At 41.7% G+C, this 17929-nt stretch overlaps 1 protein-coding gene and 1 non-coding gene across 2 annotated transcripts; one reads left to right on the top strand and one right to left on the bottom strand.

The window, feature by feature from the left end:
* Positions 1-8089: 8089 nt before the first annotated feature.
* trnac-gca (transfer RNA cysteine (anticodon GCA)) lies at positions 8090-8161 on the top strand. The gene has a single exon. It is a non-coding gene; the product is annotated as a tRNA-Cys (tRNA).
* Positions 8162-10311: 2150 nt separating this feature from the next.
* On the bottom strand, positions 10312-15357 carry LOC118365239 (ADP-ribosylation factor-like protein 5B). Its single transcript, XM_035747287.2, has 6 exons — positions 14920-15357; positions 14052-14112; positions 13795-13942; positions 13234-13317; positions 11375-11526; positions 10312-11228 (listed from the first exon to the last, which is right to left on the bottom strand). Exons 1-6 carry the CDS (start codon positions 14963-14965, stop codon positions 11180-11182), a joined length of 540 nt encoding a protein of 179 aa, XP_035603180.1. The 5' UTR covers positions 14966-15357; the 3' UTR covers positions 10312-11179.
* Positions 15358-17929: the final 2572 nt, after the last annotated feature.

The raw sequence follows: 17929 nt of genomic DNA on the forward strand, positions 1-17929 counted from the left end.
CATTTTCTTTGTAACGTATTGATCACAGATCTAAAAGTTGTTATCAATGGTGGGTTGGTGAATCGTGAAAGGTGACTAACTGGGTAGGTAAGGCCGAGATAAACAAGGTTCTGTTTCCGAAACGAGTTAAGCGCACATAAATGGAGCTTAATCCCCTTTCAGTAGTTCTCCCTCTACGTATATTCTGAGTTTGAGAATAGCATGCTGTTCACCTGCTATTTCTTTTGGGTGGAGATCAAATAAATGTTGTGGTGAAAATCTGTCTACAAATGTCTGGATTCTGACCTTAACTTAATTCCCTAATATTGCCACCATCTTTGCGCAGAAGGAAACCACGAATAAGGTCTAGAGAACCTAGCGGTTCCAAGTTGAAAAAGCATCTGCTTATTTTTTTTCTGATAGACATACAGTAACACCATTCATCATGCACTGCAATTTACAACTTGATAAGAGCCGTTGATAGCAGTTTAGGTAAATGAGTAATCCGTTTGGAGAAGGGAATTGTAAATATATATAGATATATTTTTGCCGTATTATCGCGAGAGACAAATGTTGAGCCAGTCACATGGCAGCAAACTGAAGCATATCAACTTTCCCACAGTAAAGTTAATGAAATGCTGTGCGGTTATGCAGAATTGTAATTGTACAGCATTTTATTGTACGTTTCAGGGATGGGTACTCTCGAATGTCTTAATTATAGGCTAACCCTGTTTCCTATTTATATCATGTTAAATATTAGCCACCATCAGTATTGACCGTGAGTAGGCCTAATAACAACAATTTACTGTTAGTTCTCTTCAGTTGGTATAGCCTACATTATCATTCTATTTAATTACATTGTTTCGTTTACCCTCATCTTCTTCCTCTGTAAGCGCCGTCACGGCCATGTGGTTGTTGCTGAGGATCATTAGTAACAGCTGATAATATATATATATATATATTTTTAAATGACATGTAAGCTAATTCAATCGTTCTGGAGCTGAGCGCCGGCCAAGCCACAACATTTTGTTGGCCGTGTCATCACACAATTCCACGGTTAGTGCAGGCAATAGACGAGGGTATATTGTACACTATTCTCACTATTATAATTCTACGTACAATCATTTTCCAACATTACCATCGGTATAAGAACTGAATGTGCCAATTTTCTGAAGGAATCAAACCACCTTGTTCTTTCCTTCGTGTGTAAAGGCTCTCCAAACCATTTTTTTATGATTCATAAATACTTTTCTAACCCCTAAATACGATCAAATCTAATCATGCTTCGTAAACAACAGGTGTAGACTAACAGTGAAATGCTTACTTAAGGGCACCTTCAAAACAATGCAGGATACGTTCAACAAAAACAAATGATAATAGATAAAAAAATTGTAACTTGGAATAAATACACAATGAGCAATGATAGCTTGGCTATGTACATGGGGTACCAGTACCGAGTTGATGTGCAAGGGTACGGGGAAATTGAGTTCGATATGTACATATACTGTAGAGGTAAAGTGACTCTGCAACAGAAAAGATAAGACAGTAGCAGCAGCAGCAGCATATGTGATGAGTGTGGAAGTGTGTGTATGACGACAGTGTGCCTGTGTGTATGTGTGAATGTGTTGAAGTGTGTGGGAACGGTTCCGTGTGTGTGCATAAAGTCAAAAAGAGTGCAAGAAAGAGTGCAAAAATACTCAATGCAGATAGTCCAGTTAGCTATTTGGTTAACTATTTATCAGTCTTATGGCTTGGGGGTAGATGTTGTTCAGGAGCCTTTTGGTCCTAGACTTAGCGCTCCGGTACAGCTTGCCGTGCGACAGCAGAGAGAACTGTCTATGACTTGGGTGGATGGTGTCTTTGACCATTTTTAGGGCCTTGCTATAAAGGTCCTGGATGGCAGGGAGTCCAGCCCCAGTGATGTACCATCTGTAGCTCCTTGCAGTCCGATGCCGAGCAATTGCCATACCAAGAGGTGATGCAGCCAGTCAAGATGCTCTCAATGGCACAATTGTGGAACCTTTTGAGTATCTGCGGGCCCACGCCAAATCTTTTCAGCCTCCTGAGGGAGAAGAGAAATTGTCGTGCCCTCCTCACGACTGTGTTGGTGTGTTTGGACCATGATAGGTCATTAGTGATGTGGACACAGAGGAACTTGAAGCTCTCAAACTGCTCCACTACAGCCCTGTCGATGTGAATGGGGGCGTGTCCAGCCCTCCATTTCCTGTAGTCCATGATAAGCGTGACCTCCTCCCTATAGGCTGTCTCATTGTCGTCGGTGATCAGGCCTACCACCGTTGTGTCATCGGCAAACTTGATGATGGTGTTGTAGTCATGTGCCACCACACAGTCGTGGGTGAACAGGGAGTACAGGAGGGTACCAAGCACGCACCCCTGAGGGGCCCCCGTGTTGAGGGTCATCGTGGCGAATATGTTGTTGCCTACCCTCACCACCTGGGGGGTGGCCCATCAGGAAGTTCAGGATCCAGTTGCAGAGGGAGGTGTTCAGTCCCGGGACCTAACATGCTGACCAGACCGCATGCGCCATCACACGCATGTTGATTTTATCCCCTCCACATCAGATGCGATCAGGACATGCAGGTTGAAATATAAAAACAAACTCTGAACCAACTATATTCATTTGGGGACAGGTTGAAAAGCATTCAACATTTATGGCAATTTAGCTAGCTACCTTTTGCTCGCTAATTTGTCCTGGGATATAAACATTACGTTGTTATTTTACCTGAAATGCATAAGGTCCTCTACTCTGACAATTAATCCACAGATAAAAGTATAAACGTTTGTTTGCAAGTAATCTCTCCTGCTTGAGGCTACTTCTTCTACTTTGGACTTTGTATGGCGGTTGGCAACCAACTTTAAGGTGCATTACCACAACCGACTGGACCGGAGTGTGGGCCTCAGTTCATCTTTCAATCACCCAGGTGCTCTATGCTCTTAAAAGCCAATGAGGTGATGGCACGTGGGTATATTCTACTATAAACCAATGAGGAGATGGGAGAGGCAGGACTTGCAGTGCGTCGAGCGTCACAAATAGAACCAAGTTCTATTTTAGCACCTGGCTACGCAGACGCTCATTGATGCATGCGAGCAGTATGGGTGCAATGATTGAATAACATGTATGTGTACATTTATTTTGCAAAGCTCGCGCATGCGTCACATGCGGCCTGGTCAGCATGTTAGCATAGTGATGAACTTTGTGGGCACTACGGCGTTGAACGCTGAGCTGTAGGTGTTCCTTTTTTCCAGATGGGAAAGGGCAGTGGGGAGTGCAATAGAGATTGCGTCATCTGTGGATCTGTTTGGGCGGTATGTGAATTGGAGTGCGTTCAGGGTTTCTGGGATGATGAGGTTGATGTGAGCCATGGCTAGCCTTTCAAAGCATTTCATGGCTACAGATGTGAGTGCTACAGGCAGCAGTCATTTACTTGATGTTCTTGGGCACAGGGACTATGGTGGTCTGCTTGAAACATGTAGGTATTACAGATTGGGTCAGGGAAAGGTTGAAAATGTCAGTGAAGACAGAGTAATTTTAAGTCTACCAATTGGTGCTGAAACGACAGATGAATATGCATATATTTAGATGTTTTTCTTTAATTGATCCCTAATATTCTGAACCCGTTCGCTGGATATATTGTATTGAGTCTGTCATCAAACTTCAAACTAAAAGGACCACTGTATTTTGGGTTTAAGATAAATGTACTGGAAACCCTGTTTAAATGAAAACTCAACGAGAAAATCTGTTGGCTAGGAAGTTAGAGGGTTTCAGCGTTTCAACTACATTTACTCAGCGTGAAAAAAAACCTTACGCACCTTCATAAGGTAAGTCTGAATACCAACTACTGAGAAGTGCGTAGGAAAGGCTTACTACTTACATAAGAAGCATAATCTTAGGTCAGTTAGGATCACCACTTTATTTTAAGAATGTGAAATGTCAGAATAGGAGTAGAGAGAATGATTTCTTTCCTCTTTTATTTCTTTCATCACATTCCCAGTGGGTCAGAAGTTTACATACACTCAATTAGTATTTGGTAGCATTGCCTTTAAATTGTTTAACTTGGGTCAAACGTTTCGGATAGCCTTCCACAAACTTCCCACAATAGGATGGGTGAATTTTGGCCCATTCCTCCTGACAGAGCTGGTGTAACTGAGTCAGGTTTGTAGGCCTCCTTGCTCGCACACGCTTTTTCAGTTTTTCAAATGTTCTATAAGATTGAGGTCAGGGCTTTGTGATGACCACTCCAATACCTTGACTTTGTTGTCCTTAAGCCATTTTGCCATAACTTTGGAAGTATGCTTGGGGTCATTGTCCATTTGGAAGACCCATTTGCGACCAAGCTTTAACTTCCTGACTGATGTCTTGAGATGTTGCTTCAATATATCCACATAATTTTCCCTTCCTCATGACGCCATCTATTTTGTGAAGTGCACCAGTCCCTCCTGCAGCAAAGCACCCCCACAACATGATGCTGCCACCCCCGTGCTTCACAGTTGGGATTGTGTTATTTGGCTTGCAGGCCTCCCCCTTTTTCCTCCAAACATAACGATGGTCATTATGGCCAAACAGTTCTATATTTGTTTAATCAGACCACAGGACATTTCTCCAAAAGTACGATCTTCGTACTTCCCCATGTGCAGTTGCAAACCATAGTCTGGCTTTTTTATGGAGGTTTTGGAGCAGCGGCTTCTTCCTTGCTGAGCGGCTTTTCGGGTTATGTTGATATAGGACTTGTTTTACTGTGGATATAGATACCTGTTTCCTCCAGCATCTTCACATGGTCCTTTGCTGTTTTTCTGGGATTGATTTGCACTTTTCACACCAAAATACGTTCATCTCTAGGAGACAGAACACGTCTCCTACCTGAGTGGTATGGCGGCTGCGTGGTCCCATGGTGTTTATACTTGCGTACTATTGTTTGTACAAATGAACGTGGTACCTTCAGGCGTTTGGAAATTGCTCCCAAGGATGAACCAGACCAGACCAGGTCTTGGCTGATTCCTTTTGATTTTCCCATGATGTCAAGCAAAGAGGCACTGAGTTTGAAGGTAGGCCTTGAAATACATCCACAGGTACACCTCCAATTGACTCAAATTATGTCAATTAGCCTATCAGAAGCTTCTAAAGCCATGACATCATTTTATGGAATTTTCCAAGCTGTTTAAAAGCACAGTCAACTTAGTGTATGTAAACTTCTGACCCACTGGAATTGTGATACACTGAATTATACGTTTTATTTTATTATATTATTATTATATATTAATTATAAGTGAAATAATCTGTCTGTAAACAATTATTGGAAAAATTACTTGTGTCATGCACAAAGTAGATGTCATAACTGACTTGCCAAAACTATAGTTTTGTAAACAAAAAATGTGTGGAGTGGTTGAAAAACGAGTTTTAATGACTCCAACCTAAGTGTATGTAAACTTCCGACTTCAACTGTATGTACAGGTGTAGTGTAGAGTACTGGTTGGCAGCCGGCTAGGGACAGCGTCTAAGGTTCAGGGCAGGGTACTGGGCGGAGGCCGGCTAGGGACAGTGTCTAAGGTTCAGGGCAGGGTACTGGGCCGAGGCCGGCTAGTGATAACTGTTTAACAGTCTGATAGCCTGGAGATAGAAGCTGTTTATCAGTCTCTCGGTCCCAGCTTTGATGCACCTGTACTGTCTTTGCCTTTTAGATGGTACTGGGGTGAACAGGCCGTGGTTCGGGTGGCTGAGATCCTCGATAATCTTCTTGGCCTTCCTGTGACACTGGGTGCGTGGGTACGAAGACCCGCAAGCAACTGCGGCCCCTCGTGATGAGTTCCGATTTTTTTGTTGCCCCCTCCCCCATCAAAGTTGCCCATCCCTGCCATAGACAAACAGAACCCTGGACAGGTTAATCGCCCTCGTCTCATTTACCCCTTATATATACACAACAATAAGCGTTCGATATTTGTTTTTAAAATGTTGTTACGTTACAATAACATTTTATTTGAAGCAATCCCTAATATATACAAGACAATCACAATATGATACACGATAGGCACAAAAGTCAGCCCATATACTAACCCGGGGCATTTTCTTCTCACCCACATAGTACCTTGATTCAAGTATTTTACTCATCTTTGTTTCCTTATGACAATGTATAAGTAGTACCACAACCTGTCCAGTAGATGGGGCAATTTAATTCTTACCCACATACTGTAGACATGCTACTATTTAGCAATTTTTTTGTGAGAAAAAAATATGGTTATTAATTTCAAGTTCTTTGGAAGACTAATCCAAATAATGACAGAAACCCAACTATTCCAAAAATGTTTCTTTCCCCATACCGCTCTCAAATCCGAAAGGAACAATTTTGGTTTCACTCCATCTCAGTGGTGGAAAAAGTACCCAATTGTCATTCTTGAGTAAAAGTAAAGCTCCCATCATAGAAAATTACTCAAGAAAAAGTGAAAGTCACCCTGTAAAACACTTCTTGATTAAAAGTCTAAAAGTATTTGGTTGTAAATATACTTAAGTATCAAAAGTAAATGTATAATCATTTCTAATTTCTTATATTAAGAAAACCAGATGGCGCCATTTTTTTTTCATTTCTATTTTTACAGATAGCCAGGGGTACACTTCAACACTTAGACATCATTACAAATTAGGAATATGTGTGTGAATTGGACAATTTTCCTGTCCTGCTAAGCATTCAACATGTAACGAGTTATTTTGGGTGTCAGGGAAAATGTATGGAGTAAAAAGTACATCATTTTCTTTAGGAACGTAGTGAAGTAAAAGTGAAAGTTGTCAAAAATAGAAATATTAAAGTAAAGTACAGATATCCCCCAAACTACTTAAGTAGTACTTTAAAGTATTTTTTACTTAAGCACTTTACACCACTGCTCCTTCTAGTGGAATAGTTGTGGTTATCCCTGGCCAAGTTAACGTAGTTACATAAGTATTCGGGGAACACACAGTGGACAATCTTAAGTACAAGACACAATTTAAAAGACAATAGCAATAGTAGCTCATAATATTAGCTGGCAGTCAAAAACATGTTACCTGATCATAACTGTTACAGTAAAATGGTTTGGTTTATTACTATCAGATATTGTTGCCGTCATACTATTAGGCCTATATTTATTATACACGGTATAACCCATAGGATTTATCTCTCACTTAGAACTAACTAGCTGTTAAAATGATACCCGTTCTTTCACATCCCTTGTTGAGGAAGTGTTTGAGACATACCTGATGGAAGGTCATGCATTGTATTGCAGGCCTATTGTATTGAAGTCAGAGTCGTTCTCTCGTCATTCACACGTTTTTATCACCACCAGATTTACTTTTGAAATTCTGAGGCACACAATGTCCTTGTCGTGATGCAAATAAACATCAATGTAATTTCAAGTGGCTGGGGTGTAAAATGGCCTGCAGAGCTGTTTTTTTTCCATTGTCTTCCCAACAGGCCTTTTCCCACGTTGTTTGGTTTCCGCGGTCTCGATTTTAACAACACTCGGCACCCTTAATTGTCTCATCAAGGCGTACCCTATACACACCATAAACTGCTCATCGAAATGAACTTAAACTGGTCGAAATATGTCATGTAAGCTGTTGTTGTTGTCGTTTTATGGCAAATGCACGAATGAAATGCACGACAGGACTAGAGTTTTACTATCTGAGGTTTACAACGGTGACCAAACCCATATTTTTATCTAATGTGTTTAGGGTGCACGCATGTTCATAAAAATATATATATATATCACTGGGCATGTATGAGAACCGACTGATGTTGTTACTGACAAAAAGATACAAAGACACACTAACGTTCTTTCCCCCCTTGATAGCCTATATAAAATATTGTGTACTGTACAGTACTGACAGCACCCAGGAGACACGTGTATTTGGCTCCTCCTATTGGAGGAAACGAATGCACTGTATGCACTCTCCTAACAGACGAACACATCTTGAAAAACGTCGATAAACCGTTAAATACATCAATATTTTTTCCCGATAAAAAAGATACCTATATATCTATAAATTATAGTTATATAGTTATTATTAACATAATTGACATTATCCTTCGAATAATTCGTTTTTATTTTCGTAATGAAGTGCAACGGGGGTATAGCTCAGTGGTAGAGCATTTGACTGCAGATCAAGAGGTCCCCGGTTCAAATCCGGATGCCCCCTATTTTGTAGACGCGAACGCGCGAGCTATTAAGTGTAGTTGTTAGAAACAAGTCGGTATATAATATCACCCTTGGATTGCTGACGCTTTGTTTTGGCAATTCTAAACTGGGTGGTTTGAGCCCTGATTGGATGACTTCCGTGTATATGGTGTATGGCCAAAATACCACACCCTTATGGCTTAATTATAAACTGGGTGGTTTGAGCCCTGAATGCTGATTGGCTGACGTATGTGGTATATTTAAGCAATAAGGCATGAGGGAGTCTGGTATATGGCCAATATACCACGGCTAAGGGCTGATCTTAGGCGCGACGTATGGCCATATACCACAAACCCCTGAGGTGCCTTATTGCTATTTTAAACTGGTTACCAGCGTAATTAGAGCAGTAAAAATAAATGTTTAGTCATTCCCGTGGTATACGGTCTGATATACGATGGCTGTCAGCCAATCAGCATTCAGGGCTCAAACCACCCAGTTTATAATTAAGCAATAAGGCCTGAGGGGGTGTGGTATATGGCTAATATACCACGGCTAAAGGCTGTTCTTACGCAACAGTGTCTGGACACAGGTATATTGGCCATATACCACAAACCCCTAAGGTGCCTTATTGCTATTATAAACTGCTTACAAACGTAATCAGAGCAGCAAAAATACATGTTTTGTCATACCTGTAGTATACGGTCTGATATACCACGGCTGTCTGCCAATCAGCATTCAGGGCTCGAACCACCCAGTTTATAACAGACTATATACAACTGGTATGACAAAACATTTATTTTCACTGTTCTAATTACGAGGGTAAACAGTTTATAATAGCAATAAGGCACCTCGGCATCCCTACAAAATGTACATAGAAATGTGAGTTATAGACCTGTCATTTTTATTGAAAGCAAGTCTAAGAAGCAATACATCTGCACTATTTCTATGCTTCCTGTTCTTGAGTTTAGTTTTTTAGGCTTTTAAGTTCGGTTTTGTACAGAAGCTTCAAACAGCTGAAAATACAATATTTTTGGTTACAAAAAATATATTTCACAATGGGTTGGATGGTACAGTGATTCTCCAGTTTCAAACAACTGAAAATACAACATATTTGGTTATAAAAAATATATTTCACAATGGGTTGGATGGTACAGTGAGTCTCTATACTATTCATTGCTTGTTTTAGCAAAGGAAAATGTTTAGCTCCATAATTATAAAGTATGCATTAAGGTGTATGTAATAGCATAAACAAATGTAGACATTAATAAATGCATTTCTATAGCTTCCAAAATATTTTTTACAAAGGTGGGGGAGTGCAAAGATGGAGGTTGCTTCAAAACAGCGCCCCCTGTCAGTCATGTAGTGCAGTGGTTCCCAACCAGGAACACACTAAGCCTATCCACAGGGGTACTTGAGAATATTATTTTCATTAGCTGTAATAAAATATCTCAGAAATTTGCCTATACACAAAAAGCTTATTCCCACACAAATTTGTTTTCATCCCTGTTAGTGAGCATTTATCCTTTGCCAAGATAATCCATCCACCTAGACAGGTGTGGCATATCAAGAAGCTGATTAAACAGCATGATCATTACACAGGTGCACCTTGTGCTGAGGACAGTAAAAATCCACTCTAAAATGTGCAGTTTTGTCACAGGACACAATGCCACAGATGTATCAAGTTGTGGGAGTGTGCAATTGACATGCAGGAATGTCCAACAGACCTGTTGCCAGATAATTTAATGTTTTTTTTCTCTACCATAAGCCACCTCCAACATCATTTTAGAGAATTGGGCAGTACACCCAACAACTGCAGACCACGAGTTACCACGCCAGTCCAGGACCTCTACATCCGTCTTCTTCACCTGTGGGATCGTCTGAGAAGGGGGGGAGGTACTGAGGAGTATTTATTTTAAAAGCCCTTGTGGGGAAAAACACATTCTTATTGACTGAGCCTGGCTCCCAAGTGGGTGGGCCTATGCCCTCCCATGGCTGCATCCCTGCGCAGTCATGTGAAATCCATAGATTAGGCCCTAATTTATTTATTTCAATTGACCAATTTCCTTCTATTAAGTGTAACTCAGTAAAAACTTTGAAATTGCTGCATGTATATTTCTGTTCAGTATATAAATCATTGGTTCAGACATTCCCAATTTATTCCATCTGTAATTCCCCTACTACAAAGGCAGCCCAGTCACAAGTTTATCAATAATAACATTTATTTGTACAAAAAATATTTTGTACACCGTAAAATACTGTATATGTATAAAAAAAAAAATACACATGATTAACCTGTTTTAAATCAGACAATACTCGTTTGTCATCTTGCTTTTTTAACAGAAATCATGATGCTATTTTTCACTGTCAAGCAACCACCTTTTTCCTTCTTTGATATAAATACTTCCAAGTAATTTGTGCATTGATAGCTTAGAAGGCTGAGCACCAGTCTGATCCCCATTCGGTCTGGCCTCTTAACATGTGTACTGTGGCTTTCTTCAAGTCAGAAGTACAAAACTGTATGTTAAAGAAATCCAATGCAACCTCTCATTCCATCTCTGTGGAGTTCATAAGGACAGGAGGCTTAAATACTGTGACAGGTCCCTATTCAGCTTATGTCGGACATACTGTGTCACCCTCATGGAATCAGGTCTGACAGGTAGGATTCTTATGTAAACATGGTGGGCATCTAGAACAGAGTCTCACACACTATAACACACACACCCATGCTAACGCAAATGCACAATGGCATACCCTGGCATGCCTAGTTGAGGTTCTGCCAAGTTCCTCCAGGCCTCTTCTATCGCGATGCAGATCTGGACCCTGGTCAGCCCTTGCAGACACAGTAAGGCCTGGGTAAGGCATGCGGGTGACAGGGCAGGTCTGGGGCCAGCCCTGGGACTCAGAGGGGCAGCGTCACAACAGATAGTGGAGGTCCTGATCTGGGCACTGTGGCTTCAGCTGCAATGTCTATGAGGTTGTGTTTGTTGGGTCAAAAGATAGCTGTCCTGGTTCAAATTGGGATGAGCCCACGGAAGGAGTTCTAACTGGCCAGGACACGAGACCTCATCCAGTCCAGACTGGCAGGTAGTCTGGAGGAGAGGAGAAAGAGATGGAAATGGTTTTGAAAATTAAACTGTGTTTGAGTGACTTAAGGTTATTTATGATGGGAATGTTATAACACACACACACACACAGGGGAGGCCTAGGTGTGTCTGTAGTTATGCAGTGTACTCACCCCTCCCCTGTGAGGGCACAGCAGGCCTGTACATGCCAGGAGTGGGCTGTGATGGAGCTGAGTGTGAGGCACTGGGAGATCTCTGCCACTGTCATAGAGTCCTTCATGTCCTGCTTGTTGGCCAGAACTAGAATCGCAGCATTCTGTAGGTCCTAAACACCAGTCAGAAGACAGGACAGGAGAGATGGGCAGGGTTAGATTCTGTAGGTACAACACACAGCAGTCAGAATGGACAGGAAAGAAGAGAGAGAGGCACAGTTCTCTCTTGTTTTTATATTCAACATATTTACACGTGTGAGCGTTTCCTGTGGTAATCTACAGAATGTCACCGCGGTGACGTCTCAGATAATAGAAACGAGCAGCGACCGTGGAACAGAAACTGAGCAGCTCAGCAGCCGATGCACTGATTCACACAGGGGAAATGTTGAAACAACCCATCATGGTTTTGCGATCAGTTTGTTTGCTCTGTAGTGGTGATACGAGTCATCTTGAAAGCATGAACACAGCTCACGAGTCAACATGTCAAAGCTACAATGTGTCACTTGTTGGGCAACCTGATCAAATTCACATAGAAACGTGAGTTACAGATCTGCCATTCTCATTGAAAGCAAGTCTATGAAGCAAATTTATACACCAGCGTCAAAAGGCTGAAAATACAATATTTTTTGTTATCAAAAATAGATTTAAAAGCGGTTTGGATGGTACAACAATTTTCTACACTATACACTGCTTGTTTAATTACATCACTGAAATTAGGTGAACTATTGGAATTTTAGCAAACAGGAAATGGCAGAGTGAAAAAAAACGCTCTACAACAAAGCTTTCTTAGTGTCCAACAAGTTTCTCTGCCATTAACCTTGTTCTGAACACCTCCAAAACAAAGGTCATGTGGTCAGGTAAGAAGAATGCCCCTCTCCCCAAATGTGTGATTACAATCTCTGAGGGTTTAGAGCTTGAGGTAGTCACCTCATACAAGTACTTGGGAGTATGGCTAGACGGTACACAGTCATTCTCTCAGCACATATCAAAGCTGCAGGCTGAGGTTAAATCTAGACTTGGTTTTCTTTATCGTAGTCGCTCCTCTTTCACCACAGCTGCCAAACTAACACTGATTCAGAGGACCATACGACCCATGCTAGATTAATGGAGACATAATTTATAGAGCGGCTAGATGTTCTTTACCATTCGGCCATCAGATTTGCCACCAATGCTCTTTATAGGACACATCACTGCGCTCTATACTCCTCTGTAAACTGGTCATCTCTGAATGCTTATTTATAAAACCCTCTTAGGCCTCACTCCCTACTATCTGAGATATCTACTGCATCCATCATCCTCCACATAAAACACCCGTTCTGCCAGTCACATTCTGTTAAAGGTCCCCCAAAACACACACATCCCTGCACATCGCTGCAGCTAGCGACTGGAACGAGCTGCAATGAACACTCAAACCGGACCGTTTTATCTCAATCTCTTCATTCAAACAATCAATCATGGACACTCTTACTGACAGTTGTGGCTGCTTCGTGTGATTTCTTGTTGTCTCTACCTTCTTGCCCTTTGTGCTGTTGTCTGTGCCCAATAATGTTTGTACCATGTTTTGCGCTGCTACCATGTTGTGTTGCTACCATGCTGTGTCTTCATGGGTTGCTGCCATGCTGTTGTGGTCTTAGGTCTCTCTTTATGTAGTGATATATCTCTCTTGTTGTGATGTGTGTTTTGTCCTATACTATTATTCTTTGTAAATATATATTTTTTTAAATCTTGCATTTGAAACTGGTCTTCAGAAAAAAAAGATTTAAACAGTAAGGTTGAGCGGACCCCCCAAAAAAAAAAAAAAACCAACAGGTGGTTGTTACCTCATGTTCAAGCATGCGGTGAAGTTCATCTTTGTTCAGAGTTAGGCGCTCACGGTCTGTGCTGTCCACAACCAGAATAACAATCTAAAGAGAGACAAAACAACTGAATACTCAGGCCAAAGGGGACCAACTTACTCACTTATCTGTACCCCAGGCTCCGAGTGCTCTCATCTCATCAACGTTTAACATGGCTTCAGTAACAGTCTAGTGTGTTAGAGGAATACTCAGGACAGCAGACTGATATGGTTAGTTCTGTAACAGATGATGTAATAGTGTTCCCATTCCTTATCAATGCCAACAACAATCAGCGGCCGGTTAAAGTGCAATAACTCAATGTTGGCCTGATCGTTGGACTGCTGAAAAACATCTCGTCTCCAGATGTAGCTATTCAGACAGTCTCGGAAGGAAAAGGGGAAGTTAAAGCTAAGTGTTTAGGCATTAGCACCTTCATCAGGGTTCTATTTCTACTCCAGCTGTAACTGGCCAGAAACCCAACACACACACGTGTACACACTTTCCTTCCATAGACTTGCTGCGGCACACACACCAACAGATCCGTACCTCTGTGTTGCAGTAGTAGGAGTTCCAGCTGGCTCTCAGGCTTTCCTGGCCTCCGACGTCCCACACCAGGAAGCGGGTCTTGCGTACAGAGATCTCCTCTACGTTACTGCCAATGGTGGGGGAGGTGTGGACCGCCTCTTTGGTAAGGCTGAGGGGAACAGAGTGATTGTTATGACGAAGTGGTTATACATATCATTTGCATACATGTTTGACTTTTGTGATCATGAATTGTACACATCTATTTTGAGATCACTCACAATTGGTAGAGGATAGTGGTCTTCCCAGCATTGTCCAGGCCCACTATGATCACTTTGTGCTCTGTGAGAGAAGGAATGAGGAAAGTCATTTACACACTTCTACACAACCGACATTGCCACTCACAGATCTGTGACCCTAAAGCTAATCAATCGTCACCATGACAACACATCAGACTGATGGACTCTCTTTGAAGGGTCTAGCTATGGATTCAAATACCAGATATGAAAAATATGGACAGACATTCTTTATTATCCAAAGGGGTCAAAACCTCGCTGTGTTTGTTTGCAGTGTTACTATTAGGTAAAACAAGGACCATTTGACCCTGATAGTCAACCCCAGCGACCTCTACCCTGCCGTCATCTCATCAACGAGGTAAACAGTACTGATTGACAAAATGTTATTGGTTGCATAATATTACTGCAAGTCACTACCGCTACATAGAAAACAAGATAATTACACGGGACACGTGTGCAGAACGTTGACACAGGGAACAGAACACGCAGTACGGACTAGCTCACGTCCCACAGAAATTAACCGGTTATTGGAAGGTGCCCGGTGTAGTTTTATGAACTAAGCTGGCTCGGCTAATTGAAGCACACCGACTTAGGCTATGTCGAAATTGTCCATTTTTTGAAACCGTCACGTTATTGAAAATCACGTCTAACAGCTTTTCTTGCGGTTTCTCATCATTTACACCCAGTCCATAACAACACCGTGCTACAAAGCAGCTAACGTTAGTAAACCAAGCAAGCAGAAATGATCAGGCACTGAGTGAAGATTATTATTATTATATATAAGATTACTTAAGAGCAACAATAACAGCAGTAAGTTAGCTAAATGTATCCAGGCAGGCAGACAAATGATTACCTCTGTCTCCGAAGACAGTCATCAGCTTGGTAAAAAGTAGTCCCATATCCACCGGTGATGAGAATGAAGGCAACTCAAAGTATGAAAATATTTCCAACAAGAGCAAATCAGAAAAGCCGTTAACGTTAGCTGGCTAGCTAACACAATAGGCACCCCACAATTCGAGCTAACGTTAGCTAGCTAAATTACTGTACTGATAACTAACCCTGTGCTGTGCTTCGTTACTTTTAAGCCCAGCTACCTGGAAAACATTAGGTAGCACAGTCTAGAATTATTAAAAAAAATGTACGTTCATCGACACAAACAAAACTAGATATGTGCCCATGTGTTGTCTATCGATACCAAATTGATTCTGAGATCAAAATAGGCGATGCATTCTTTTACTTCGCTAGTTAGATTTTCGGGGGGTGACTGGAGCGAGTCACGGAAAAAGGCGGGGCAAAGGAATGCCTCAGCTTAAAGGAGGCGTGGCCACGCAAAACATGACGCAAATATGACGAATGAGGACAACGCAAAACGTATGGACACGGAAGAGCTCTATAGTTCCTCAAGCGTCATTCCAACAGGGGAATTCTACATGTTTATTAATCGTGACCAAAAGTGAAACAATGACGGTGACATCTACCTGGAATGTCCTTTCTATTCCTGTGATCGAGATTGTGTTTATCATAATCTCCAGGGCATGACTTTCCCAATTAACCTCACCCATGAGCACACACTGGGTTAATCAACGTTGTTTCCACGTCATTTCAATTAAATTACATTAAACCAACTTGGAATACACGTTGAATTGATGTCTGTGCCCAGTGGGCAGGGTCACTAGCTGAGCCCCTTCAATCACATGAATATCCATCCATCAAATGTTTTAAAAACGGCACTCTGCACTAATATCTTAGTCTTCCCGTAAAATACTGTGTACTTTGATCAAGCCTCATTTCAGGGGGATTTACAGGTGATATTTATTGATAGCATCAACAAGTAAAGCCATGACTGTGACATTCCCCTGGAATTCCCTTTCTATTCCTGTGAATTAGAATGTGTTTGAATAAACTTCAGGGCTTGACTTTCCCAAGTTAAAATGTTCTCTCAACACTGGTCAATAGCACAATAGAAAAATCTATATACAGTGTGTGCAAATGGAGTAAGGAGTAAGGCAAAAACAATAGGTCACAGTAGCGAAGTAATTAAAATTGAGCAAATTAACACTGGAGTGATAAATGTGCAGATGATGATGTGCAAGTAGAAATACTGGTGTGCAAAAGAGCAAAAAAGTACATTAAAACAATATGGGGATGAGGTAGATAGTTGGATGGGCTATTTACAGATGGGCTATGTACAGCTGCAGCGTTCGGTAAGCTGCTCAGATATCTGATGCTTAAAGTTAGTGACGAGGATATGTCTCCAACTTCAGCGATTTTTGCAATTTGTTCCAGTCATTGGCAGCAGAGAACTGGAAGGAAAGGAGGAGTTGGCTTTGGTCGATGACCAGTGACATATACCTGCTGGAGCACGTGCTACGGGTGGGTGTTGTTATGGTGACCAGTGAGCTGAGATAAGGCGGAACTTTACCTAGCAAAGACTTATAGATGACCTGGAGCCAGCGACGAATATGTAGTGAGGGCCAGAAAAACGAGAGCATACAGGTCGCAGTGGTGGGTGGTATATGGGGCTTTGGTGACAAAACGGATGGCACTGTGATAGACTGCATCCAGTTTGCTAAGTAGAGTGTTGGAGGCTATTTTGTAAATGACATCGCCAAAGTCGATGATCAGTAGGATAGTCAGTTTTACGAGGGTATGTTTGGCAGCATGAGTGAAGGAGGCTTTGTTGCAAAATAGGAAGCCGATTCTAGATTTAATTTTGTATTGGAGATGCTTAATATGAGTCTGGAAGGAGAGTTTACAGCCAGACACCTAGGTATGTGTAGTTGTCTAAGTCAGAACCGTCCAGAGTAGTGATGCTAGTCGGGCAGGCGGGTGCGGGCAGCGATCGTTTGAAGAGCATGCATTTAGTTTTACTTGCATTTAAGAACAATTGGAGGCAACGAAAGGAGTGTTGTATGGCATCGAAGCTCGTTTGGAGGTTTATTAACACAGTGACTTTGGGTCATGATGTGGGCATGAGGGAAAGCCTGAAAAACGATGCAACATATGATCTCAGATTCAGGAAGAGGGACCACCACACCCAAACTTCTGGATATTTAGTTAACTACTTCCTCCTATAGAACATTATATGGTTCTAACTTCCTTTTAAAATGTCTAGAATTCAAAAATATATATATAGTTTCCTCCACAGTGTAGGCATGACAGTCCAGGGCATGCCACGCGCTGCGCTGAGTCCTGCGGCTGTTGTGTTTTCAACCAGAGATGAGTCAAAAACCACACGTTCTTAAGAAGCTTTCTTCTTTTTTCCCTTAGTAAGCGAAACAGAAACCATATTTTAAGCCACAGTTTATGTAACAAAAGGTGAACTACAGCAAGCTTCAGCTATCATACGTATTGTTATGCCATGTACCGGATGAGCTTTTCTGTTATTTGACAATGGCTTCAATCACCAATATACTTAAATTACTGTATGGTTTTGGGTTGCATTGCAAGAACTGAGTGATTGTTTAGATTAAAGTATAGCTCATTTAAATGGCAAACTAATGTATTCAGTCATACAGCCCTCTAGGTGTGGAGGATGTGCAAGTGTGTGTCCCTGATAATCATCAGTGATTATCAGCCCCCTCTGCTGTTTTCGTGGACTTCAGGAAACAGCAAACGGAGCACCGCCCTAAGTTTTAAATTCCTCTGTGTACACATCACAGACAAGTTGAAATGGTCCACCCACACAGACAATGTAGTGAAGAAGGTGCAAGAGTACCTCTTCAACATCAGGAGGCTGAAGAAATGTGGCTTGCCACCTAAAACCCTGACAAACTTTGACAGATGCACAATTGAGAGCATCCTGTCGGGCTGTATGTTACGAGCCTCCTAACAGAGGGAGGTGCAGGAATCAGGAGCAGGAG

This window comes from Oncorhynchus keta, chromosome 32 (genome assembly GCF_023373465.1).
Source record: "Oncorhynchus keta strain PuntledgeMale-10-30-2019 chromosome 32, Oket_V2, whole genome shotgun sequence".
NCBI classification, from domain to species: domain Eukaryota; kingdom Metazoa; phylum Chordata; class Actinopteri; order Salmoniformes; family Salmonidae; genus Oncorhynchus; species Oncorhynchus keta.

What these genes read in the sequence shown, in the direction of transcription:
- LOC118365239 (XM_035747287.2), bottom strand. Translation starts at nt 14,965, where the DNA reads ATGGGACTACTTTTTACCAAGCTGATGACTGTCTTCGGAGACAGAG. An exon ending in ACCACTATCCTCTACCAATT is followed by an intron (nt 13,943 to 14,051) that starts GTGAGTGATCTC and finishes TGTTCCCCTCAG; the next exon opens with CCTTACCAAAGAGGCGGTCC. An exon ending in CCTACTACTGCAACACAGAG is followed by an intron (nt 13,318 to 13,794) that starts GTACGGATCTGT and finishes GTCTCTCTTTAG; the next exon opens with ATTGTTATTCTGGTTGTGGA.